The sequence below is a fragment of the Macaca thibetana genome, chromosome 20 (assembly GCF_024542745.1).
Source record: "Macaca thibetana thibetana isolate TM-01 chromosome 20, ASM2454274v1, whole genome shotgun sequence".
In the NCBI taxonomy this organism is placed as follows: Eukaryota; Metazoa; Chordata; class Mammalia; order Primates; family Cercopithecidae; genus Macaca; species Macaca thibetana.
Window position 1 is genome coordinate 15,319,622 of NC_065597.1, and position 25,399 is coordinate 15,345,020.

General features: G+C 41.3%; 1 protein-coding gene across 4 annotated transcripts in view; it reads left to right on the forward strand.

Annotated features, from left to right (window-relative positions):
* The window catches only part of PMFBP1 (polyamine modulated factor 1 binding protein 1), a 55,166-nt gene that overhangs the window by 1,473 nt on the left and 28,294 nt on the right, over nt 1-25,399 (forward strand). For all 4 annotated transcript variants that reach the window (XM_050772674.1, XM_050772676.1, XM_050772675.1 and 1 more), the window contains exons 2-5: nt 288-359; nt 6,542-6,694; nt 16,631-16,879; nt 20,239-20,460. In XM_050772674.1, the coding sequence (XP_050628631.1) occupies nt 348-359; nt 6,542-6,694; nt 16,631-16,879; nt 20,239-20,460 (636 nt within the window). In that variant the 5' untranslated portion in view covers nt 288-347. The remainder of the gene's footprint in view (nt 1-287; nt 360-6,541; nt 6,695-16,630; nt 16,880-20,238; nt 20,461-25,399) is intronic.

Below are 25,399 nucleotides of genomic sequence, written 5' to 3' on the forward strand. Positions count from 1 at the left end.
AAAGTAAACTCGATTCAGACTTTTTGCTTTCCAAGAAGGGTGAATTCAGAAACCGTTTGGTTCACCAAGTAGTGGTTTTCTGGAAAAGATGTAAAACCATGGTCCTACCATCTGGAGGTTTTAACACACTTTTGAAAACACAAACAGATGGGTAGGCAAGTGGGTATTGCTAACAGTTCGAGAAAATTTTCCAAACCTCTTGCTGAGGGCCTAGATCCAGCTGGGAAAATCTTTAAAGGGCAGGCTCATTTATACTTTTTCCATCTTAAATACTTGGACTTTTTCAGGTTTATAACAAAGCTCAGAAAATACTAAAGGTTAAAGGAGAACTGAGAGCTGCCAAGGAAATGAAAGATGAGGTAAGGCTCCTAACTCCTCTTCATACTTGGAGTTGAATATTCATTACAAGGGACTTTTTTTCATGTTTTATTATTCAAAATTCCAGTAATAAGCATCACAAAATATCATGGACAGAGGCGGGCAGCAGAGCATCGTGTTTAAGAGCCCAGACTCGAGCTGGATGGGTCTGGGTCCATATCTATCAGCAGTATGATACTGAGTTTTTTGCCTACTTTAAGTTTCCTTTGCTTTATCTAGAAAATATGAATGATGATCACCTATTCTAAAGACTTGGTATGAGGATTAGCAAAGTTAGTGCATATAGAAAGCACTTAATTGACATTAACTATTGTTGCTAACATTCTCTCTTTATCTGGAATGATATGAAAATGGAGTGTCTGACTAGTTTAATCTTTTGGTCAAACTGTGTTTATGGGGTCAGGCGCAGTGACTCAAACCTGTAATCCCAGCACTTTGGGAAGCCAAGGCAGGAGGATTGCTTGAGCCCCAGAGTTTAAGACCAGCCTGGGCAACACGGTAAGACCCCTGTCTCTACAAAAAAAAAAGATTAGCCAGGTGTGGTGGCATGCCCTTTTGGTCCCAGCCACTCAGGAGGCTGAGGCAAGTGGATCACTTGAGCCTGGGAGGTTGAAGCTGCAGTGAGCCGTGATCACACCAGTGCATTCCAGCTGGGGCGACAAAGACCCTGTCTCAAAAACAACAACAACAGCAACAAACTCTGTTTATGTATGCCCTACCTTGTTTCAGAAAGGACTTAAGGGGACTGTTTTGATGAGTAAAGGATTGTCCCATGTACCATATGCTTTTTAACAGACCTCCTACCAAGAGGTGAGCAGATTCTGAAACAGTCAGTCCACTCCTTTCCTGCTGCATTACTGGAGCCATACAGAACTTGATACCAGTTCTGTGGGGAACAAGGATCTGTATGGATTTTCTAGAAAGCTGTTTCTTCATTTAACTTATATCTTTGGATCTCCTTCAATGTGCCAGGCATTCATTGTTCTAGGAGCTGGGAATAAAGCAGTGAACAAAATAGACAAAGATCCCTACTCGTGGAGCTTACCTTCTTGGTAGAATAATTTCTCAAATGATATGATAGTGAAAAGTCTGTGAAAATTGCCCGGGTGCCAATAAAAATCAGCCCATGTTCCATAGGTGGCTGATCTCCACCATATGTCATGTGTATCCTACACTGTATACTTATGGGGTGTGCCAATTTTGTTTTTATGGCAAACACTAATCTAGCCTTCCATGATATGTGTCAGACAGTGTTCTAAGTACATTGTATTTACCAATGCATTTAATCATCACAACAACCTTAAGGAAACTATAATTATCTCTATTTTATACATAGGAAAATGTAGCCACAGAAGTTAAATAACTTGTTAATGAATACACAGCTGATAAGGGAAGCTCTCAGATATCTTTTTTAATTTGTTAATCTAAGTGTGTGTGTGTGTATGTGTGTATGTGTGTTTAGCCTTCTTACATTTCATAATGTTTTCTTTTTTTAATCTTTTTTATTATACTTTAAGTTCTGGGATACATGTGCAGAATGTGCAGATTTGTTACATAGGTATACATCAATTTTTAAAGAATTTAGAACACCATAAAATACAGTCACTCTTCAGTATATGAACATAATTGGTTCTAAATGTTTGTTCACAGGCAAAACCTTGTATAAGTACCCATTCATTTCCATCATAAGTAATGTAAAAACTGTAATATTTCTATAAATGGAAAAGTCAACTGGTAATCATCAGTAATATCAGTAATAGTGTTTAAAATCACTGCAGATAACTGTAAACTCTACTATTATACAAGTAAAATGTAAAAATTCCTGAATCAATGTTAGTTTTTAAGGTTTCGTGATTCTTAAGGCATGACTCTCACCATAAATTGAATGGTTGTGATATTAGTGGTGGTTAAACGTGGTTTCCCATTGATTATTGAAGATTTGTCCTTATCCTCAGACAAATAAGATAATATCCCAAAGATGATGACCTTTATCGTGTTATTGGTTGAATCCTAAATTACTCTGGATTTTCATGTTGAAATGCCAAATCCCTGGGAATGCTGCCATTTTGAATCTTTGCAATGTTCTTGGGCTCTGAAAATGCTACTGAATCACAAGCTTCAATTTAACATTAGCTTCACCCAAGAAAAAGCTTGAGACTGTCAATACTTGGAAACCTAGAGCAAAATGTCTTCACCTGTTTTGAAATATGTGTTTGAGATACCATGCTTTTTGACAAAAGACCTATTTAATCAATACAGAAAATTTGCTTCAGTAAATAACCTATTTTCCAATAGTTATCATGAATATGGTAGCCACTGCAGTATCAGCACTCATCATTTTGCCTGTGGGTTGATAGCTGCTGCTGCTGTCATATGTTTCAAAGCAGAGTGACCAGGTTCCAACCTTATATAAGAGAAACCAGGTAACTAAGTACATGACTTATGTAAATGAAAACTCACCTGGCAGCGGAGACTGGCAGTGGAGACTTGTAATTTCAGCCATTGTTAATGACTTCAGATCCAGGACAGGATCAGATGTGGTGCCTGAGGGTCAACATTATGACTCTCGGTTCATCTCATGCCCCAGTAATGGTTACAGAGCTATGATTGATGAAATGTCAGATTAAATCTATCCCTATTGCATGTTGATACTCAAAAGGCATCTGCCTGGGATTTAGCCTTCATAAAGTAGATAGGATTATAAATAGTTTACAGCTAATATCTGTGTGAGATACTGGCAAGAAATTAGGTTCACTGAGACCCCAGAAACATTGGCTTTTCTGGGGTTCTGAGGTGAGCACAGCCTTTTCTAATAACTCCCTATAATTAAAAATTGAACATGGTTCTGGAAATCTCCTGATCACTCTCCCAGCATTTTTACTCCTTTTCTGATGCATCAAAACCTCTTTATAATTTGGTTTCCAGGAGTGAATGGTTAAGTTTTGCTTTCAAAAGTAAATTTCACTTGACATCCATCAAAACGTATTTGTTATTCAACTGGTTTAAGGAATGTTCAAAGAAAGATGATTTATTCCAAACCTTGTTTCATGAATGAAGACATTTTCTCAGAGACTCTGAGCCAATGCTAAATGTACAAATTAGATGAAATCATCTACATTGAAGATCCAATTCTGAACTTCTGGTGGTGCAAAAGAATTGGGCTATCAGGCCTTCTACTCAGAGGACATCCAAAACTGGAGGGAGAAAGGATATTTTTATTGGCCTGAGAGAGAGCACTTAACTTTTAATTTAGAGAAACTCAAGTGTGTATCATTGGTATTTTGTTAGTGAGCCTTCAATGTGCTAGTCTCCATGGGGAACAATATGCTGTCAGGGTTCCTGCCTTAAGACACATATATTCAGCACCAAGGCAAGAGTATAGGGTATTTGGCTCTCCTGTGGAGCAGGCATCTTGTTGTCACCTAAACTGCTCGTAGATGCCAAAGAAAGACAGTCCTGTGGCCAGAGTGAAGAGGTTCCTTAGGGTCCCACTTCCTGGAGAGGCTCCATACCCTATTCCCAGTGTGGTAACCACAGGAAAGGGATCCAAAGCACCAGAATCAAACTACCACTCTTTATCGAGTTAAGCATTTTGTTTCCAAGTTAGAAAACAGTGTCTGTACACCATTTTTTAAGGCCACTCTACACATATTCTCTTAAGAGAGTCCCTGGTAATTGTCTTAATGGTAATTACATGCTTGGGGCAGTTGACATCCACTGTTATTTTTCTGGAAGTGAGGAACGAAGGATGGGAGCAAGAGAGGAGGAGGGAGAGTTTTGAGATAATGAAATCCTTTTAATGACAGAGCCATGCCGTTAACCTAATTAAACTGTAAAGTGGTTAAAAAAAAATCCAGGTACTAAATGGAAATGAAGAAATAAATCAGCGGAGACAGCAGCAGTTCTGGGAAACCTTCTGAATTCTGAATACTCTGACATTGCAATGTCCGATTCTCGCCGTTGTCCTCCGGCCCCCTTCGGCTTTGTGTAGGGGTCCTTTAAACTGACCTGTCCAGTAAGGCTTGATTTACGATGCCCATATCAGGTCTCCAGTTCCTCTGAGAATGTGTGTTATGCAGCTCATATATTTCAAAAGACAAACCAGTCAGTCGGATATGATGGCAGAGCACCAGCCACAGGGTCAGGAAGAACGTGCTCTCCTGGCCCTACTGCTAACCAGATGTGAGACCTTGGGCACTGTGGCTTAGTTCCCTTCACTATTTCCATGCACCTATCCCCTGCCTACTGCGCACTTTTGCAGCTGTAACTCTCTTAGAAGAATTGTCTTTAGACTACTGAAGTCACTGCCTACAGGGGCAGAGAGCTGGAAGTTCTTAGTTGCTTGTAACCTATGGGATGGCCATTGGCCACTGACTGACTGATGCTGAGTTTGACAGCCCAGCTTTCACTGACACCAATCAGGACAGACTCTAAGGTGTAGCTCATATTCCAGAGTTTCCTGTATGAGCAGGCTAAAATTACTGCCCACAGTATTCTCTGAAAATGTACCTGTACTTGGTTTTTACCCCTTCCCTATCCTCCTTCCCCTTCTTCCATGCTGGTTTTTCTTGGGAGTGTTTCTTTGATAGATGCCATGAATCCTCACTTAAGAACCCTCTCGGTAATCTAACCTAAGAGATAGGTACTGTATTAGTCCATTTTCACACTGCTATAAAGAACTACTGGAGGCTGAGTAATTTATCAGGAAAAGAGGTTTAACTGATTCACAGGTCCACATAGCTGGGGAGGCCTTAGGAAACTTACAATCATAGCGGAAGGCAAAGGGGAAGCAAGGCACATCTTACATGGCAGCAGGAGAGAGACAGTGAGGGGAAGTGCCACACTTTTAAACTATCAGATCTTGTAAGAACTCACTCACTATTATAAGAACAGTGTGGGAGAAACCACCCCCATGACCCAATCACCTCCCACCAGGTCCCTCCCTCAACACGTGAGGATTACAATTTGAGATGAGATGTGGGTGGGGACACAGAGCCAAACCATGTACTTACCATGAAGGAACCAGCCTCAGTTCCTAGATTTAAAACTCAGCAGCAGTAACACCTGTGCTCATGAGCGTTGTAGAAAACAAGCACAGTGACAGACTGAAGCACTACACAGGTTCACACAGGACTTCTTCCTCATTCATTTTCACACCATTACCACCCACAACTCTGGGAGTGGAGGTGGCATCCTGGTGTGATAAAGCCCCACCCTCCTACAACAGCTCTGCACCCGCACCCCCACCCAAGTTACTATGCCCCACACACTCTATTTATATCTCAATCACTACTTTCCATCCCCATCTAGCAACAATTAGCTAATTCTTTTCACTCATAATCAAAGACAGAACTTACGCCACCAGCCCAGGGATCTCGCTTTGTTCCCATTGTGAATGCCTCTAAAGAAAAGCACTTTTGGGAGGCCGAGGTAGGCAGATCACGAGGTCGGGAGATCGTGACCATCCTGGCTGACACCGTGAAACCCCGTCTCTACTGAAAATACAAAAAAATTAGCCGGGAATGGTGGCGGGTGCCTGTAGTCACAGATACTCGGGAGGCTGAGGCAGGAGAATGGTGTGAACCCAGGAGGCGGAGCTTGCAGTGAGCAAAGATTGTGCCACTGCACTCCAGCCTGGGTGACAAAGCGAGACTCCGTCTCAAAAAAAAGAGAAAAGCACTGGGTTTATAGGTGAAGGAGATCTTTTGGTAGTCTAGTGGGTAGAAGAGAAAGGTAAGAGACTTCAGAATCCCGTATCAAGCCCATCATGGATTCACTATACTTGTCTTGACAAGTTCATTTGACATCTCAATATGTTCATCAGTGGCAGAGCCATTAATATTTATAGACAGTCCACTAGGTGCCTAGAATTATTCTAGGCACTGACTTCCTCTTGAAAAACAGGGGAATTGTCTGTGGTGCACCCTCAGCAGTGTGGTGAAGATTAATTAATATAAATCAGTAATTGTCTGAATAATGCAGAGCGCTCAGACACCTGGCAATTGGAAACTGTGTAAACGTTACACAGGATGAGTAATAACAGCTAACGGTTGATGGACAAATTTCCAGCAAATTTCAAGTCTCTGTCAACCTGTTAAGTGAACGAAAACAAGCACTTTCTTGATAGCTTATAATTGATGCTTTTGTTTTTCTGGCTGCCTAGGCGGGGGAGAGAGACAGAGAAGTGAGCAGCCTGAACAGCAAGCTGTTAAGCCTGCAAGTTGACATCAAGAATCTGCACGATGTCTGCAAGAGACAGAGGAAGACCTTGCAGGACAATCAGCTCTGCATGGAGGAGGCAATGAACAGCAGCCACGTAAGGGACTTGGCAGCGGCCGCTCACCCCTGCTCCCTCAACTTCTACCTCTCTTCCCTTGGGCGGGGATAATAGAAAGTTCTTCCACTGTTCATTCAAGAGTACTTATTGAACAAGCAATGAGAGAGAATTAAGAGAATTAAACATGCACACCCCAACACACACACACGGAAAATGCCTTTCCTGCCTTCAGGATTTTTCCATCTATCTCCAAGGTCATGTACATCCTAGGCACAATGTTTTCCTTATCGGGCCTTTCACACCTGTGTTTACAACCCATTGCCCTGAAAATATCAGATCATAGTGATACAAGGGGAGCAGCATCTGCTATGGATCTCAGACAAACTTCTAAGTCAACCATGAAAATAAAAACCATCGCACCTGCTCCAAGATATCAGTGTGCATCGGGGTAGCAGAGGATCTTTATTGCTGCACCTGTGTCTTACTGCCTGTAAGCTTTTCTTCTGGATGCAGGAACCTGATAATAGGACAAGCTCAGTTTCTCAAGAGTTAATGCCTCTAGAAGCAACCTTCAAGCAATGTCAGATGAGGAGGTGGAAGATTCCATCTCCCACCTTCCTTTGTCCCTCGTCAGAGGTAACCCGAGGCATGCTGTCTCACAGACTTCCTCAATGCACCTGAGCCCAGTTGCTCACAGTGGTACCTGACTTGATGACACACCTTTTTTTTTTTAACCCAATGTTGTTGTTGTTGTTGTTGTTGTTACATGAGTAAGTTCTTTAGCGGTGATTTGTGAGATTTTGGTGCACCCATCACCCAAGCAGTATACACTGAATCCAATTTGTAGTCTTTTATCCCTCACCACCCCCAACCTTTCCCCAGAGTCCCCAAAGTTCATTGTTTCACTCTTATGCTTTTGCATCCTCATAGCTTAGCTCCCACTTATAAGTGAGAACATATGATGTTTGGTTTCCCATTCCTGAGTTACTTCACTTAGAATAATAGTCTCCAATTCCATCCAGGTCACTGCAAATGCCATTAATTCATTTCTTTTTATGGCTGAGTCGTATTCCATTGTATATATATACCACATGCAAAAATATGGAACCAGCCAAATGCCCATCAATCAATGAGTGGACACACCTTTTATCTGCTTCCTTCCCTTCCTTCAGTTTCCCACTCCCCAGCCAGAGTTTACTAAGACCACCTCCCACAGCGACTACTACTTGACCCTCAGTTCCTTGTCACAGAGCCTGCTTTCAGGGGTGCCCAAGCCAAGACACTCAGTAGCACTGATCCTCCGCATGTGTGAACATGCAGACCTCCTGGCATGAGCATCTTTCTTGAGACTGTGATTTTGGACTAATACTTATCTAGTTCTAGGCTGTTCATCAGCTGAGGTAATTTCATTTCAGCCTGAGGTTTGCTTTCTTTGGAAGCTCTAAATCTAAGGCCTTTAAGTCAGTCTCTAAATTTATCCACACAAGCTGGGGAGCCAGCTGGGAGATATTTTCCCACAGCTCTCTAAACACTGGGTTTCCAAGAATTCTTTACTTGTGGTCTTCATTTCCATTTAGTGACTTGAGTTATTGGTAAACAGAAAGCAGGTCCTGGCTGCACAGACCTGTTGCTGGACACCCAAAGTTAGCCTCTGGGAGGCTGTGAAGCCGCCACCGTGTTCTTCACTGTTGGTGGTCAAGGATCTGGCCTCTTTTCATTGCGTCTATAAGAGTTCTCCCAGGACTTACCGCCTCACTATTGAAACCACAAATTGTTCCTCTGCAATGCCCTAGAAATACTACCAACAAAGCATTTCTACTTCATCTTCTAAGCATTGCTTTCCTCAGGAAGTTACAAATAGAGAAAAATCCACTGGTTTCCTAAATGGATCTCAGGAAGAAGATTATCATAATTTACTTCTTTCTAAATATTAACATTTTAGGATATTTTCACCATTGCTGTCATGAGTTTACTTATTCCCCCAGTCAGGAAAAGCCATGTGGCTTATAAATGTACCTGGCAACTTGGAAGGAGAAAGGTATTAAATTGCATTTTATTATTCTAATTGCCCAGAAGAAGGTCTAACAGCTTGAAACAAGCTTTAAAGCGGGCTCTTTTTTCCCCTAGCACTTAGTGCAGAATTTAAATAGCAGACTACGCATACAAATACACAATTAGATGTAGACTTACACTCATCCGCCCAGAAAATCCCTTTAAGATCTGCCTTCCACATGGAAATGTAATATGGGAACAAAAGGGAAACCAAGACTTTCTGAAATTCTGACTACTCTCTAACAAGGAGCTGGGGAAACAAGCAGGAGGTCAGAGTTTACGACCACAATTATGCAAAAAGATTAAAATATTACATTAGATGTTATGTATAACAAAAGGAGTGGCAGGGAAGGGGTGAGTGATATGACCTTGCAAATCAAAACTACATTATGCTCCCAATCCCAGGAACAGAGCAGGAAATAGGGCGAAGCAAATGGGGTGGCTAAGGTGCAAAATTCATGGGCACAAGCTCTTCAGGTGCCAACCTGCATGTGCTCCACCCTGAGACTGAGTGCCTTCTTAAAATTTGCATCTCACTTGCCTCACCGTGGTCCTGGGCCTGCCCAGGAATCAAAAGAGAATCTCAATTAAAGTGAAAGGAGAAAAGAACAACAGAGATACCATAATAAAATGATCAAACCAGAAAAGAAAGGGCCTTTTGAGCAATTTTCCCAGGCTCCATTCTCTGATGGTGGCATAGGGTGCATGCCCTGATATTCGGTAGAGCTCAGATTGCCAAACTCATCTTTGAAATGTACAGAGGACACTATTTTTAGCATAAAACTATATAAGGCGAGTTTGATTCCTGTGGATAAAAGTCATTTGTTGAAGATGTAAAGTTAGTAGAATCTTGATGGGCATTATTACACAGTATCATTTTGAATTATTGGGAATGGAAAAAAAATATTTCACTGAATCTTCTAAATGCAATGTGAAATCCTGGATTGGATATTGGAACAGAGAAAACACATTAGTGGAAAAACTGGTGAAATCCAATAAAGTATAGTTCACAGTAATCTTCCAACATTAATTTCTTAGTTTAGACAAATGTACCCAGTTATTTAAGAAGTTTGCCTTAGGGAAAGCTGTATGAAGAACATATGGGAACTCTCTGGGCTACTTTTGCAATTTTTCTGTAAATCAAAAATTATTCTAAAATACTTTTTTTCAAGTGAATCTCAGGCAAGCAGAAGTCACTAGTGAGAAGAATGTCTACATCAGCAAGATGCATCCAAAATTCATGTCACTTAAACATACAGTTCTCTGCTCTACTAGTACAAGGAAGTACAAGAAATGCAATTTGTAGAAGACATAAAAAGTAACAGATAAGTCCGGGCGCGGTGGCTCACGCCTGTAATCCCAGCACTTTGGGAGGCTGAGGCGGGTGGATCACCTGAGGTCAGGAGTTCGAGACCAGCCTGGCCAATATGGCGAAACCCCATCTCTACTAAAAATGCAAAACTTAGCCAGGAATGGTAGCAGGCGCCTGTAGTCCCAGCCACTCGGGAGGCTGAGGCAGGAGAATCGCTTGAATCCGGGGCACAGAGGTTGCAGTGAGCTGAGAGCATGCCACTTCACTCCAGCCTCAGCAACAGAGTGAGACTCCATCTCAAAAAAAAAAAAAAAAAAACAGCAGATAAACCTATCCAGTGACATAAGGCTAAACTAGAGTTTAAAGGAAATATCTCACTTACCTCAAAGTTAGGAAAAGAAGTTCATGACAATGACTGAAAAAGTAAGTTAGTCCTCATCTGTGCTAATGGTTGCTGCTGCTACCTCATGAACAAGGAGAAACTGATTCAAAAGCCAAATAATCTCTCATACAATTCAGCTGAAAGTTTGCAGACTTCCTATATTATTCTATGGACCTCAACACCAAGAATACCTATCACAAATTTAATAGATCATGCTGTATCAAAAGGTCAAATATGAAGCACTTAGAATTTTTCAGCTATACAAATGTATTCTCTGGTTCTGCTGTGGCCCAGACAGTGTTAACTTCTTTTTTCTATTGTGGATTTTGGTCTCCTCCCCAGGAAATTAATTCAGTTTGATGTATCCAAGTCTTAAGTTTCTCAATAAAGAAAAAAATCTCCATTAAAAAAAGATAGTGAGACTTTTTCATTCTTAAATGAAAAAAAAAAAATCATTAGGGATTCGGTTATCAGAACAATGCCAACCTAGTCAGCGCAAACTAGAACAGGGAACAAAATGGTTAAAAAGTATTTTGAAAAGCCAGCTTTAGGCAAATCAGCAGGGCCTGATGACATACTTCGAAGAGTACTTAAGGAATTGGCAGGTGTTATTACATAGCTGCTAGTGATTATTTTTGAGAACTCAAAAGGATAAAGAAAGTCCCTGTAGACTGAAAAAGGGTAAATGAAGTGCTCATCTTTTTAAAAAGGGAAAAAGGACAATCCTGGTAATTATAGACCTGTCAGCTTAACTTCAGTACAAGGAAAATACAGAACTTAACATCAATCAATTAGCATCAACTTGAAAAGCACAAAGTATTGGGTGGAAACCAACGTGACTTTTCAAAAGGCAAATCATGCCAGGCCAATTAATTTCCTTCTGTGATCAAGTGGCCACATAGGCAAGGAAGGAGCAATAGCTATAATCTCTTTGACCACAAGTAGGGCTGAAAGGTTGACTAAATATGGGAACAGGTTCCTATGGACAGCCAGCAGTCCCCATCTTTTCAAGCAGCTGAGACCTGGATAGAAATCCAGCTGAGAAACCTGGTAGACCAGATGGCCTCCAGAATCACATCTCATTCCAGATGGTCATTTTAAGAACTAGTCTCACCTCTGTAAGAACTAGTCTTTCAACATGCTTATTTTCTTCAGATCTCAGTTTAAACGTCAAAGAAGACTCTAATAAAATATCTGCATCTTCATTAGAAAGAATGTTTAAAAAAAAAAAGACAAAGAAGCAATAGGAAATAAGTTGGTGCCTTTGTGACACTGCTCTTCAGCACATTTGTAAGTGAAGTGTAGGCTTAATCCATAGTGTGTCATTTTCTGTTCCTTTAGAATTTAGAAAAATAAACTTTTGAATGCATAAGGATAAATAAGTAGAAATTTAATAGGTCTCAAATAAGTCTAGGCATTTCTCCAAGTCTTTGAAATTTGATTCCTCTAAACCCATTGATATCTATAGTGTGCAAATGTTTAAAATTCCTATCCAAAGAACTCTAGTTTCTCTGCAGATAGAAGCAGTCCTTGGATCTTTATAACCAGGCAAATTAGGTTGGGTGCTATATTTGTCCTGTACTGGAAGAGTTGCATGAACTTTTATCATCTGGCTAGCCCATCATGTTGCCTCAGACCAAAATTAAACCCAGAAGATTCAAGATGACCTCTGGGGAAAATAAAGCATTGACATCTCACCAGTATCCATACCAGACTGCTAAGCTTTATACACAACATTTAGGAAAGATGTTTATTTCCCACAGGAAGCTTTAAGGCCAGAGAGCAATTCTAAACACACCTAAGTATAGATGAGTGTACCAGGTACCGGAGGGGAAGCCCTAAAGAGAGAGAGAGTTTGACTTCTTTTAAAAGAAGAGCTTTTCTCTCATTCTTCTGGGCAGTGAAGAAAAAATAGGGACATGGAAGGAAAGAGAAGCAAAGAATGAATATACAACGGGAGACCACGGTTAGTTTTCAGCAGGGTTATACACACTCAGCAGTGGACAGATGCTTAATAAAAAGCAAAATAAAAAGGATTTTGGCAAAATCTGATAAAGGTTTTTTTGGAGACAGTATCTTGCTCTGTTGCCCAGGCTGGAGTGCAGTGGTGTGATCGTAGCTCACTGAAGCCTCGAACTCCAGAGCTCAAGTGATTCTCTCGCCTCAACCTCTCAAGTAGCTGGGACTACAGGCACGTGCCAACATGCATGGCTAATTTTTTTATTTTTTATTTTTTGTAGTAATAGGAGTCTCACTATGTTGCCCAGGCTGGTCTTGAACTCCTCATCTCAAGCCATCCACCCACTTTGGCCTCCCAAAGTGCTGGGATTATAGGGGTGAGCCACCATGCCTGGCCTGATAAGAATTTTATTGGATATATACTAAAATAAGCCCTTCTGAATTAACCTTACCCCAGATGTTCACTCCTTTGCATTAATTCTGTCCATGTTAAGTACTTATTTGTGATCATGTTTTTTCCAGGTAGCTCCCCACCCTGTTAACTTACTATATAAGCAGGAGGACTCAGGCTCTTCAGAAGCCCCTGTATCCATGCATGTGCACGTACACACAGACATGAGCACACCACACACGCTACTCCCAACTCTCTTCTCTCCACACCTCATTCACAGATGAGTTGTGAGACTAGCAGTGTTCTTATCTTGAAAAGAATGAAAGCCCTAAACAACAACATTTAATATAAATGCTGGCAATTATAGCTACACAAAGTAAATACAAAATTTAGCTTTGTTCAGCTTAGAAAAGAGGTCTCATCAACTTTCCCCTAGTCACATACACTGGATTCAGGCCAAGCATTCAGCGTGTCTTTGCCTAGGATTTCTTTTGCCTGGTGACCACAGTGGGTCCATTTTCTCTGTCTGTCTTCTTAATTCTGAGGCACTCAGGATGAGACACTTCCACTAGAGCTTGGAAAGCATCATTCGGATTGTACTGACACAATCAGCTATCATCTTTCTGGTTCTGGACTGGGTTGAGCCTCCTTTACCTTCTCTGTGCTGCCACCACCACTCTCAGTAGAGGTTTTTTGTCTTTCAGTTCCAGCTCTTACTGAATTAATCTCATTAAAATTCCATCTCCCCAGTTACTCAGACCAAAACCCTGGCATCATCTGTTATGGATGACCATCATGTCCCATCATCCAACCTGTAACCCAGCAGCAACTCCTGTGTCCTGTCATTTCAAGATACATCTAGAACCCAACCACTTCTCCCACCCTCCATTGCTACCGTCTTGGTCCACGCCGTCATCCTTTGCCTGGATTATTGCAGTAGCCTCGTACCTGGTCTTTCTGCTTCTGTCTTTGTCTGCCTAGAGTTGATTTCCGATAAACAGCCATTGTGTCCTTCATAAAAGCTCAGGGAGATCATGCTGCTCTTCTGCTCAGTACCCTCCAAAGGTCTTTCATCTCCCTGAAAGAAGGCAAAGTCTCGAGAATGGCTATACAGTCCTAAAGACCTCACCTTCTTTTCCTATCTCACTCCATCAGGTACAACTTTCCCCCTTACTGTCTCTGCTCCAGCCAGAAAAAAAAGTGGCTGCAACCCCTGGGGCTCCTCAAATATCACCAGGCATGCGTCCACCTCCAGGGCCATCTCTCCCTAGAGCATTCCAGATGCCTTCTTTTGCCTCCTTCAAGTTTTGGGTTAAATGTAGCTTCTCAATTTGGTCCTCCATGCAAACATTTAATTCAAAAATATAACCTCCTCCATCCTGGCATTCCTCATCCTCCTCCCCTGTTTCACTCTTCCCTACTGCGTTTTGTCCTTCTAATACACTACATATATACTTGCTTAGTTTTCTCTCTCCCCATATTAGATGCAAACTCCACAAAGTTGGGATTTGCCTGTTTTATATAATGCTATATCCCCATTACCTAGTGTAGTTCTTGATATAGTAGGTGTACCACATTATTTGCTGAGCACATTAATTAAATGAAAATATCATACTCACACAAAGGCTAGTATGGTTAATGTTCATAGCAGCAGTATTCATAATTGCCAAAAACTTAAATAACCCAAATATCCATCAACTGATGAACAGATAAACCAAATGAGACAGAGTCTCACTCTGTCACCCAGGCTGGAGTGCAGTGGCGTGATCTCAGCTCACTGCAAGCTCTGCCTCCCGGGTTCACGCCATTCTCCTGCCTCAGCCTCCTGAGTAGCTGGAACTACAGGCGCCTGCCACCACGCCCGGCTAATTTTTTTTGTATTTTTAGCAGGGACGGGGTTTCACTGTGTTAGCCAGGATGTTCTCAATCTCCTGACCTCGTGATCCACCTGCCTCGTCCTCCCAAAGTGCTGGGATTACAGGCATGAGCCACCACACCCGGCCTCAAATACTGATTCTTGCTGCAACGTGGACAAACCTCAAAAATATTACGCAGCCAGGCACAGTGACTCACACCTGTAATCCCAGCACTTTGGGAGGTCAAGGCGGGCAGATCACATGAGCTTAGGAGTTTGAGACCATCCTGGCCAGCATGGCAAAACCCCATCTCTACTAAAAATACAAAAATTAGCTGGGTGTGGTGGTGCATGCCTGTAATTCCAGCTACTCGGGAGACTGAGGCATGAGAATCGCTTGAACCAGGGAGGTGGAGGTTGCAGCGAGCCAAGATCACACCACTACACTCCAGCCCAGGTGACAGAGACTCTGTCTCAAAATAAAAAATAAAAAATATATATATATATGCTAAATTAAAGAAGCCAAAAAATGACATATTATACAATTCCATGTGTGAAACATCTAGAAAAGGCGGAAAATCCATAGAGGCAGAAAGCAGATTTGTGGTTGCCTGGAGCTGGAGGAAGGAGCAGGAGTGACTGAAAATGGGCATGAGGAAATTTGGGGGGTTGATAGAAATGTTCTAAAACTGGATTGTAATGATGGTCACACAATTCTATAAGTTTATTACAAGTCATTGAATTGCACACTTAACAATGGTTGCATTTCATGATATGCAAAGTATACCTCAATAAATCTGTTTTCAAAAAGTTAATTTAAAAATTGGAAAGCCACTGTATTAGAAGTACTCTGTTAATGAGGCCAACGCCACAGGCTCAAACACTTGGAAGCCAATGAGATTGCTTGGACTCTATTTTCATTTCTTTCGTTCAATACATAGGTATGTATGAATCTATAATCTAGGCCCCATAAGAGCGGACATGGCCCTGCCCTCCAGGAGTTTATAATCTAATTAGAAGTTAAAATGCACAGAAATAATTACAGACAGAATACAGAATACCACATTAAGGACATGCTAGCAAAGTCTGTGGTACTGGTGCAAAGACAACTTTGCAGGGAAAAAACAGGAAGGAGAGCAGGATTTAAACAGAATCTTAAAGAATGAGTAGGAGGAGAATAAGCAGGGTTGGATGCTAAGGACTGCCCACAGGCTACCCTCTTTATCCACCTTTTCCTCACATGTCATTGTCATAAGGGATGCTGGAAAGTATAGGAAATATAGAAGCATCAGCAACACAGGGATGTGTCCTACCAGCAGAATACCTGATACAACATAGGTGCTTAGCCTGTGTCTATTGAGTGAATGAATGAATGAAGAATGAATGAATGAAAATGTAGGATAAGACTAGCAGCATTTCAGGTAGATTGTGGATTAGCAAGAGATCACACACACACACACACACACACACAGAGTCAGCATCTACAAGGTCACATCTTCCTTCAGGAGAAGGAGACAGAGTCAGTGCCCAGATGTACCTGAACAATATCTCTGGCTCTCATTTTTCAGCATTTCAAAATCCCCAAGAACTCACCATTGACTCATTGCAATGCTCCTTTACCCAGGTGTTTTTAATACCAAGTTTAGTCCAAGAACCATGGCCAGAAATCCATTTCCTTCCAAGTCACTAGTGTTATCTTTATATGGGAAGGCAACACCTGAGCATATTATTACACATATCTCTCTAGGTCCTTTATGTGTATATTTTTTTCTTCTGACCTAAATAATAAGATTTTGGTGGATTTTTTTTCTTCTATTGAATTCGTCTTACTGAGTGGGAATACTAAGTGATACGTTTCCTTGTGAATAGAGTGAAATGTTTAATAAGTTCTCTGTAGATGAAGAGATAAAAAGATGGATAGATGGATGTGAATGACTGAACAAATGAAAACAATCCTGGAATGAATATACATCCTGAGTGATGACCTTTTAAAGCCTTTTCTGTATATCCTGTCTCTATTGTAGAACAAGAAGCAAGCACAGGCATTAGCATTCGAGGAGTCAGAGATGGAATTTGGGTCCAGTAAACAGTGTCATCTGAGGCAACTCCAGCAACTGAAGAAAAAATTGCTGGCCCTTCAACAAGAACTGGAGTTTCGCACAGAGGAGTTGCAGACTTCTTACTGTTCTCTCCGCCAGTATCAGTCCATCCTAGAAAAGCAGACTTCTGACCTGGTTCTTCTGCACCATCACTGCAAACTGAAAGAAGATGAGGTATAGAAAGATTAACCATGGAAATACCCCACATTCTTAGCTACCTGCAGAAATCAGACCAAGCCCACTAGAAAGCAGATGTTGGACTTAGGAGAGCTTTGCAACATCTCAAGCAGGTTTTATAAACTTTCCCCTTTAATTCTTGATCTTTTTGAAGCTGAGCAGAAGGAAACTAAACTGAATGGTGTAACTGGGTGAGATCTCCAGTATTCATGCATGTGGAATATGTGGAATGTGTGTGCAGGCATGTGTGTGTGTATGTGTGTGTGTGTGTGTATAAGCCCATCTTCTCCATTCTATTACCATTGCAATTTAAATGCAAAAGACTGTGGGTCTCTGAGGGTTATAAAAGAGGTATAAGGTCCATTAAATCCACCATTTTTAGAAAAATAAGGTCTTGATAATATATAAATTCCTGGCACCTGCACACTAGATAAGATAACCAGACGTTGACGTTGACTGGGAGTCAATCATTGAGAGTACCAGATAATTTTTTCAGACTGGAGTTTTAGATCATATAGACTTCACTTAAGTATATTCAGGGCATTAATTCCCATTCATGTTCCAGGGTGGTATTTTTAAGCCAAAGAGTAGCATCCCTGCAGAATCCCAGGTAAATTCCAAGGACCCAAAGCTGCAGCACTAAAACCACTTGAGCAGTGATAGCACTAGCTGCAGTAAACCATGGGTTCTAAGTGATGGGACAGACATACTCTTCCATCCTGGGGTTTCCCCTGGCATTTTCTTTCTTTAGATTTAAAGATAAAATTTCAAGGAGTTAGGTTCTATTTGAAGGACAGAGAAGAAAAAAAATTTCAAAGAGTGTTTTGGATGGTGCTCTTGCTTAAGGACTAACTTTAAAGACTTTAGGAGCAACCTTAAAGACCATAAACTTTTTTAAAAGGGAATATTGTCACCTAGTGAAAATTTGCTGAAAAGAATTGAGAGTGGGAGGAACAGAGAAAGGTTATTCTAACCCTACAAATATAATCTGTGACTAAGCCTGTGCATACACACATAGTTTTAAAAAGACAGTGCAAGGCTGTGTTAAAACTTACTGGTTCAGTACAACTTAAAGAAAAGGGTCCAGCCTGGATCAAGCGACCCTGAATGAGTTAGGATTCTATTTAGCAGCATATAACAGAAAATGAATAAGCTAGTTTACTTCTGTGTCATATTTAAAAAGGTCAGAGACAGGTGGTCTGTTGCTGTTATGGCAACTGCATGTGTCATCAGGTCTAAGGGTCTATCCTTGGGTTCCATCATCATCAGCTCAGGGCTTCCATTCTCTAAGTCACCTGAGGTGCCTCCTGGAGCTCCAACCGTCACATCCTTTTTTTTTTTTTTGAGACAAAGTCTCACTCTGTCGCCCAGGCTGAGGTGCATTGGCCCAATCTCGGCTCACTGCAACCTCTGCCTCCCGAGTTCAAGTGACTCTCCTGCCTCAGCCACCTGAGTAGCTGGGATTACAGGCACGTGCCACCACGCCGGGCTAATTTTTGTATTTTTAGTAAAGATGGGGTTTCACCATGTTGGCCAGGCTGGTCTTGAACTCTTGACCTCGGGTGATCCACCCATCTTGGCCTCCCAAAGTGCTGGGATTACAGGCATGAGCCACCATACTCGGCCACATCCTTGTTCCAAATAATCCAGATAAATGGGCAGGGGATCAGGTGACAAGGGTGGAAAGGAAAGGCACACTCCCCTCCTTGTAAGGACACTTTCCGGAAGCCACAACACCTTCACTTAAATATCACTGGCCAGAATTAGTCACGCGGCAACAGCTACTTTCTAGGAAGCCTAGGAAATGTGGTGTTTTAGGAGGTGCGTTGCTGCCCCCAGTAGAGTCAAGGCTCAATTACTAAGGAAGAGCGGGAGAATAGATATGGGACTCAGCAAACAACAGTCACTGTCAAAGATCCCAAACCGAGAAAGCACTGAGAAAATGATTTTAGACATTCTGCCAAGTTCCCCCAATGTCTTGTTGCACAGCCTCATCAAACTTCTGTCTAAGGTTGGGTTCACTCAACAGCAGACCCTAAAACAAGGATATAAATACAAGTAACTAATTCCGGAGGTGATTCTTGCAAGCACACGAGCAAGTGAGTCAAAGAAGGACCGGAAGCCCATAAAGAACATTGGTATTGAACAGACTGCTTGCTTGGTCCCTCTGGGGAACTCTGGCAGATAGTGTAGGACATGCCTCAGAGTGAACCCAACACACCCCAGTCACTGGTTGAGGGCTGCTCCTGAGGGTGTTAACTCCCCAGCGCTTCTAACCTACGCTGTCTTCCCTCTCTGGTTGAATGGGCTTCTGGTATCAGAGAAGCCCTCAGGCAGAGTTGAATATGCTTGCAGTGGGAATGGGGTTAGCTTGCAAAGAAATAGCAAGTGCCCAGGGGATATGGGCTGGCCACTGATAGCTTCGGTTACAAATATTTGGATATAAAATATTCCTCTCTTCTTCTCCTTACATAGTAGATACCTTACACAAAGTTATCCTTTCCTGAGAAGAATCTCAAATGACAGGCAGCAAGTATAATGAGCTTCAACTAATGGAACATGTTCTATCAGCATTCTGCATTGGATTATTTAAACTAATATAAAGTCATCCTTGATGACTCTTCTGCTGTTAACTCCTTCAACACATCAGATTCGAGTCATACGATTTAGCACACTCAACTACCTACAGCTGTTTATTCATTTTAACTCGTATCTCCCCAAGATTGTGAAAGTTTTAAACTCTTTGAGGGGTGAGCATATGTCTAGTATGTATATATCCCCTCTGCCCTTAACACAATGCTCATGAGCTTTCAATAAATATCTGTCCGTTGGTTGACTAATTACTTGATGAGGAAGAAAATAAATCTAAATAAGGATTGTGCAAATCCCAGAGGAACTTTGGATCATGTTCCCCACCTATCTCTTGGGAACTTTGTGAACATCGCCCTGTGTGCAGGAGAAGGTCTACATTTTCTAAGTTCAACTTCTAGAGAATGCCTGGAAAGGAAAAACTACCAGCATTTCAAGCCCTTAAAAAAACAGAGCTATAAAAATTCATTCCTCTTAGTCAACTAGCAAGTATTTACTGAGTTCCTACCACATGCTGGGCAGAATAGGAAATGGATATGGTCCCTGCCTTAAAGGAGCTTACCTCTAACTAGGCCATCTTTTTTTATTTCCAATCATTAACATCTTGACATTACATACTGTAGCTTTTAGATCTGTGCAGCCTCTCTTCTGTTCATCTGGTCTTCTGGTTTAGATACAAGACTTCTCTGCAGGGAGTCTTACAACTGCATCCCTTCCTCATTACATGCTTCCATGGGCTCAATGTGGATTTATTCCTATACCTACAGGTGATTCTCTATGAGGAGGAAATGGGAAATCACAACGAGAACACAGGGGAGAAGCTCCATTTGGCACAGGAGCAACTCGCCTTGGCCGGGGACAAGATCGCCTCCCTAGAGAGGAGCTTAAGCCTCTACAGGGATAAATACCAGTCTTCCCTGAGCAACATCGAGTTACTAGAATACCAAGTGAAGATGTTGCAGGGGGAGCTCGGCGGGATCATGGGTCAGGTAGGACTTAAGCCAGGCCATTCAATCCAGGCAAGTGGACGTGCTCCCAGGTGGTCCCCTCAGACAGTCCCAGCCTCCTCCACTGGAAACCCAAACCTTAACCCAAACGTCATTTCCTGCCCTTGATTTTGTAGCCCTCAGGTTTTGAACCTCCAGCTTTCACATATGCTGTAAGATCACTTCTTCACAATTTTGAGGCTCTTTAATTAATATAAAGAGCCACCACTTCAAATAACGCCAAAAGAGAATTACCAAATAAGCTCCAGCCCCGCTGTTCCCTGTGGGGTTGGCTGAGCCTTTGTTGAGATTGCATCACAGCTCATCACCCTCTGCCCAACCCTGCTTCCTTCCTCTTCCTTTCACAGGTGTTAATACCAACAGCTCTCCCTAACAATGTCCAATCTTTTGTTAGTTCTCATGGGGGTCCGGCAGGGGGCTCTGCTAGGCCACAGGACTCATGCAAACCACAACTTCAGGATCAAATAGGAGGAAAAAGCTATGAAACATGGGAAAGAAGAGTCAAAACACCTGGTTTGTTTCTTTTTTCTTTTAACTGCTGTTTTTAATTACACAAGTAATACAATTATTATAGGCTTTCTAGACAGAAGTACAGAGATTAAATATGAAAGTCTGCCTTCAACCTCTGCCCCATCATTCTCCTCCTCTTCTTGGGTAATTACTTGAATCATATGTTGAGAATCCTCTTGGGGCTTGTGCTATATACAGTTACGTATATAAATGGTTGGGAGGTTATTTTTACCTAAGTGGTTATCAAAGTGGTTTTAAAACTTACTTTCAAAATGCATTTTTTTTTTTTTTTTAAGACAGTGGTGCAGTCTCGGCTCACTGAGGCCTCCATCTCCCAGGTTCAAGTGATTCTCCTGACTCAGCCTCCAGAGTATCTGGGACTACAGTCACATGCCACCATGCGCAGCTAATTTTTGTATTTTTAGTAGAGACAGGGTTTTGCCATGTTAGCCAGGCTGGTCTCAAACTCCTGACCTCATGTGATCCACCCGCCTCAGCCTGCCAAAGTGCTAGGATTACAGGCATGAGCCACTGCACACAGCCTAAAATGCACATCTTAACAATTTATTTTACTTACTACCTTGTATTCTGTAGTAGGGATGTACTACTTATTGACTTGTTTTTTCCTCTCTTTACAAACAGGCTGTAATTAACTTCCTTATTTCTTTTGGATAATTCTTGAAGTGTGATTGCTGGGTCAAAGGATATGCTTAGTTTTATTGTTTAAAGATACTTCTAAATTGTATACCAAAAAGGTTCTACCAGTTTACACTTTTACCAACAATAATTAAGAGAGTGTATTTCCCCACTCCCATCCACACTGTGTGTTTTCATTCTTTTAAAGTTGTGCTAAATGCTGATGGGTATGGGGAAAACGTTGACTGGTTACAATTTTCATTTCCTTAGTTCTAATAGTTGCAGTTTGGGTTACCCAGGAAGCCAACTCGAAGACAGAGTAGTGTGCAGGACATTTTTAGGGAGAGCTCTTGGTATTAACACCAGTGAAAGGAAGGAGAGGAAAGCAAGGTTGGGCAAAGAAAGAAGTTGAGCTGTGATGAAGTCTCTACAAAGGCCTCAGCCAACCCCACAGAGCTAGATGAACCTCAGAGCCTTGCTAAATTGAAGGGAAGGGAGCTGGCCTTTAAGCCTCCATGTCATCAACAGTTATGGGATGTGGGCCCCCCAGGGAGAGATGCGTGGCCTTGGGCAAAGCAGTTTTCTTCAGCCTACACAATCCCAATAAAGGGCAATAAGTCCTACATTGCCAAAGGGGATCTGGAAAGCCCATCACAGTCTCCACCACACTTATGAAGTATTGAGCACTATTCATAAGCGTATTGGTCATGTGGATTTCTGTTTCATGAATTACTTGTTAACTCATTTTTTACTGGGTTGTTAGTCTTTTTTTGCATTGGTTTATAGGAACTTCTTAATATATTACAGGTAATAATGCTTCATTACGTATGTGGCAAATACTTTCTCCCAGTCTGTAACTTTTCATTTTACTTTATTGGTATTTTTCACCATACAGAAGATTTTAATTTTTATTATTATTATACTTTAAGTTCTGGGGTACATGTGCACAACGTTCAGGTTTGTTACACAGGTAAACATGTGCCAGGCTGGCTTACTGCACCATCAACTTGTCGTTTACATTAGGTATTTCTCCTAATGCTATCCCTCCTCCAGCCCCCCACCCACCGACAGGCCCTGGTGTGTGATGTTCCCCGCCCTGTATCCATGTGTTCTCATTGTTCAACTCCCACTTATGAGTGAGAACATGCAGTGTTTGATTTTCTCCTCTTGTGATACTTTGCTGAGAATGATGGTTTCCAGTTTCATCCGTGTCCCTGCAAAGGACGTGAACTCATCCTTTTTTATGGCTGCATAGTATTCCATGGTGTATATGAGCCACATTTTCTTTATCCAGTCTACATTGATGGGCATTTGAGTTGGTTCCAAGACTTTGCTATTGTGAACAGTGTGGCAATAAACATATGTGTGCATGTCTCTTTATAGTAGAATTATTTATAATCCTTTGGATATATACCCAGTAATGGGATTGCTGGGTCAAATGGTATTTCTAGTTCTAGTTCCTTGAGGAATCGCCACACTGTCTTCCACAATGGTTGAACTAATTTACACTCCCACCAACAGTGTAAAAGCATTCCTATTACTCTGCATCCTCTCCAGCATCTGTTGTTTCCTGACTTTTTAATGATCACCATTCTAACTGGCATTAGATGGTATCTCATGGTGGTTTTGATTTGCATTTCTCTAATGACCAGTGATAATGAGCTCTTTTTCCTAAGTTTGTTGGCTGTATAAATGTCTTCTTTTGAGAAGTGTCTGTTCATATCCTTTGCCCATTTTTTGATGGGGTTGTTTTTTTCTTGTAAATCTGCTTAAGTTCTTTGTAGATTCTGGATATTAGCCCTTTGTCAGATGGATAGCTTGCAAACATTTTCTCCCAATCTGTAGGTTGCCTGTACACTCCACTGATAGTTTCTTTTGCTGTGCAGAAGCACTTTAGTTTAATTAGATCCCATTTGTCTATTTTAGCTTTACTTGCCATTGCTTTTGGTGTTTTAGTCATGAAGTCTTTACCCATGCCTATGTCCTGAATGGTATTGCCTAGGATTTCTTCTAGGGTTTATATGGTTTTAGGTCTTACATTTAAGTCTTTAATTCATCCTGAGAGAGTTAATTTTTGTATAAGGTGTAAGGAAGGGATCCAGTTTCAGCTCTCTGCACATGGCTAGCCAGTTTTCCCAGCACCATTTATTAAATAGGGATTCCTTTCCCCATTGCTTGTTTTTGTCAGGTTTGTCAAAGATTAGAGGATTGTATATGTGTGGTGTTATTTCTGAGGCCTCTGTTTTGTTCCATTGGTCTATATATCTGTTTTGGTACCAGTACCATGCTGTTTTGGTTGCTGTAGCTTTGTAGTATAGTTTGAAGTCAGGTACCATGATGCCTCCAGCTTTGTTCTTTTCGCTATACAGGCTCTTTTTTGGTTCCATATAAAATTTAAAGTAGTTTTTTCTAATTCTGTGAATAAACTCAGTGGTAGCTTGATGGGGATAGCATTGAATCTATAAATTTTTGGGCAGTATGGCCATTTTCACGATATTGATTCTTCCTATCCATGAGCATGGAATGTTCTTCCATTTGTTTATGTCCTCTTTTATTTCCTTAACAGTGGTTTGTAGTTCTCCTTGAAGAGGTCCTTCACATTCCTTGTAAGTTGGATTCCTAGGTATTTTATTCTCTTTGTAGCAATTGTGAGTGGGAGTTCACTCATTATTTGGCTCTCTGTTTGTCTGTTATTGGTGTATAGGAATGCTTGTGATTTTTGCACATTGATTTTGTATCCTGAGATTTTGCTGAAGTTGCTTATCAGCTTAAGGAGATTTTGGGCTAAGACATTGAGGTTTTCTAAATGTACCACCATGTCATCTGCAAACAGAGACAATTTGACTTCCTCTTTTCCTAATTGAATATCCTTTATTTCTTTCTCTTGCCTGATTGCCCTGGCCAGAACTTCCAATACTATATTGAATAGGAGTGGTGAGAGAGGGCATCCTTGTCTTGTGCCGAATTTCAAAGGGAATGCTTCCAGTTTTTGCCCATTCAGTATGATATTGGCTGTGGGTTTGTCATAAATAGCTCTTATTATTTTGAGATATGTTCCATCAATACCTAGTTTATTGAGAGTTTTTAGCTTGAAGGGCTGTTAAATTTTGTCGAAGGCCTTTTCTGCATCTATTGAGGTAATCATGTGGTTTTTGTCGTTGGTTCTGTTTATGTGATGGATTACATTTATTGATTTGAATAATGAATTTGAGTTGGTTCAATAGTGTGTTGAACCACCGTTGCATCCCAGGGATGAAGCCGACTTGATCATGGTGGATAAGCTTTTTGATGTGCTACTGGATTCGGTTTGCCAGTATTTTATTGAGGATTTTCTCATCGATGTTCATCCGGGATATTGGTCTAAAATTCTGTTTTTTTGTTGTCTCTGCCAGGTTTTGGTATGAGGATGATGCTGGCTTCATAAAATGAGTTAGGGAGGATTCTCTCTTTTACTATTGATTGTAATAGTTTCAGAAGGAATGGTACCAGCTCCTCTTTGTACCTCTGGTAAAATTCAGCTATGAATCCATCTGGTCCTGAACTTATTTTTGTTGGCAGGCTATTAATTATTGCCTCAATTTTAGAACCTGTTATTGGTCTATTCAGAGATTCAACTTCTTCCTGATTTAGTCTTGGGAGGGTTTATGTGTCCAGGAATTTATCCATTTCTTCTAGATTTTCTAGTTTATTTGTATAGAGGTGTTTATAGTATTATCTGATGGTAGTTTGTATTTCTGTGGGATCGGTGGTGATATCCCCTTTATCATTTTTTATT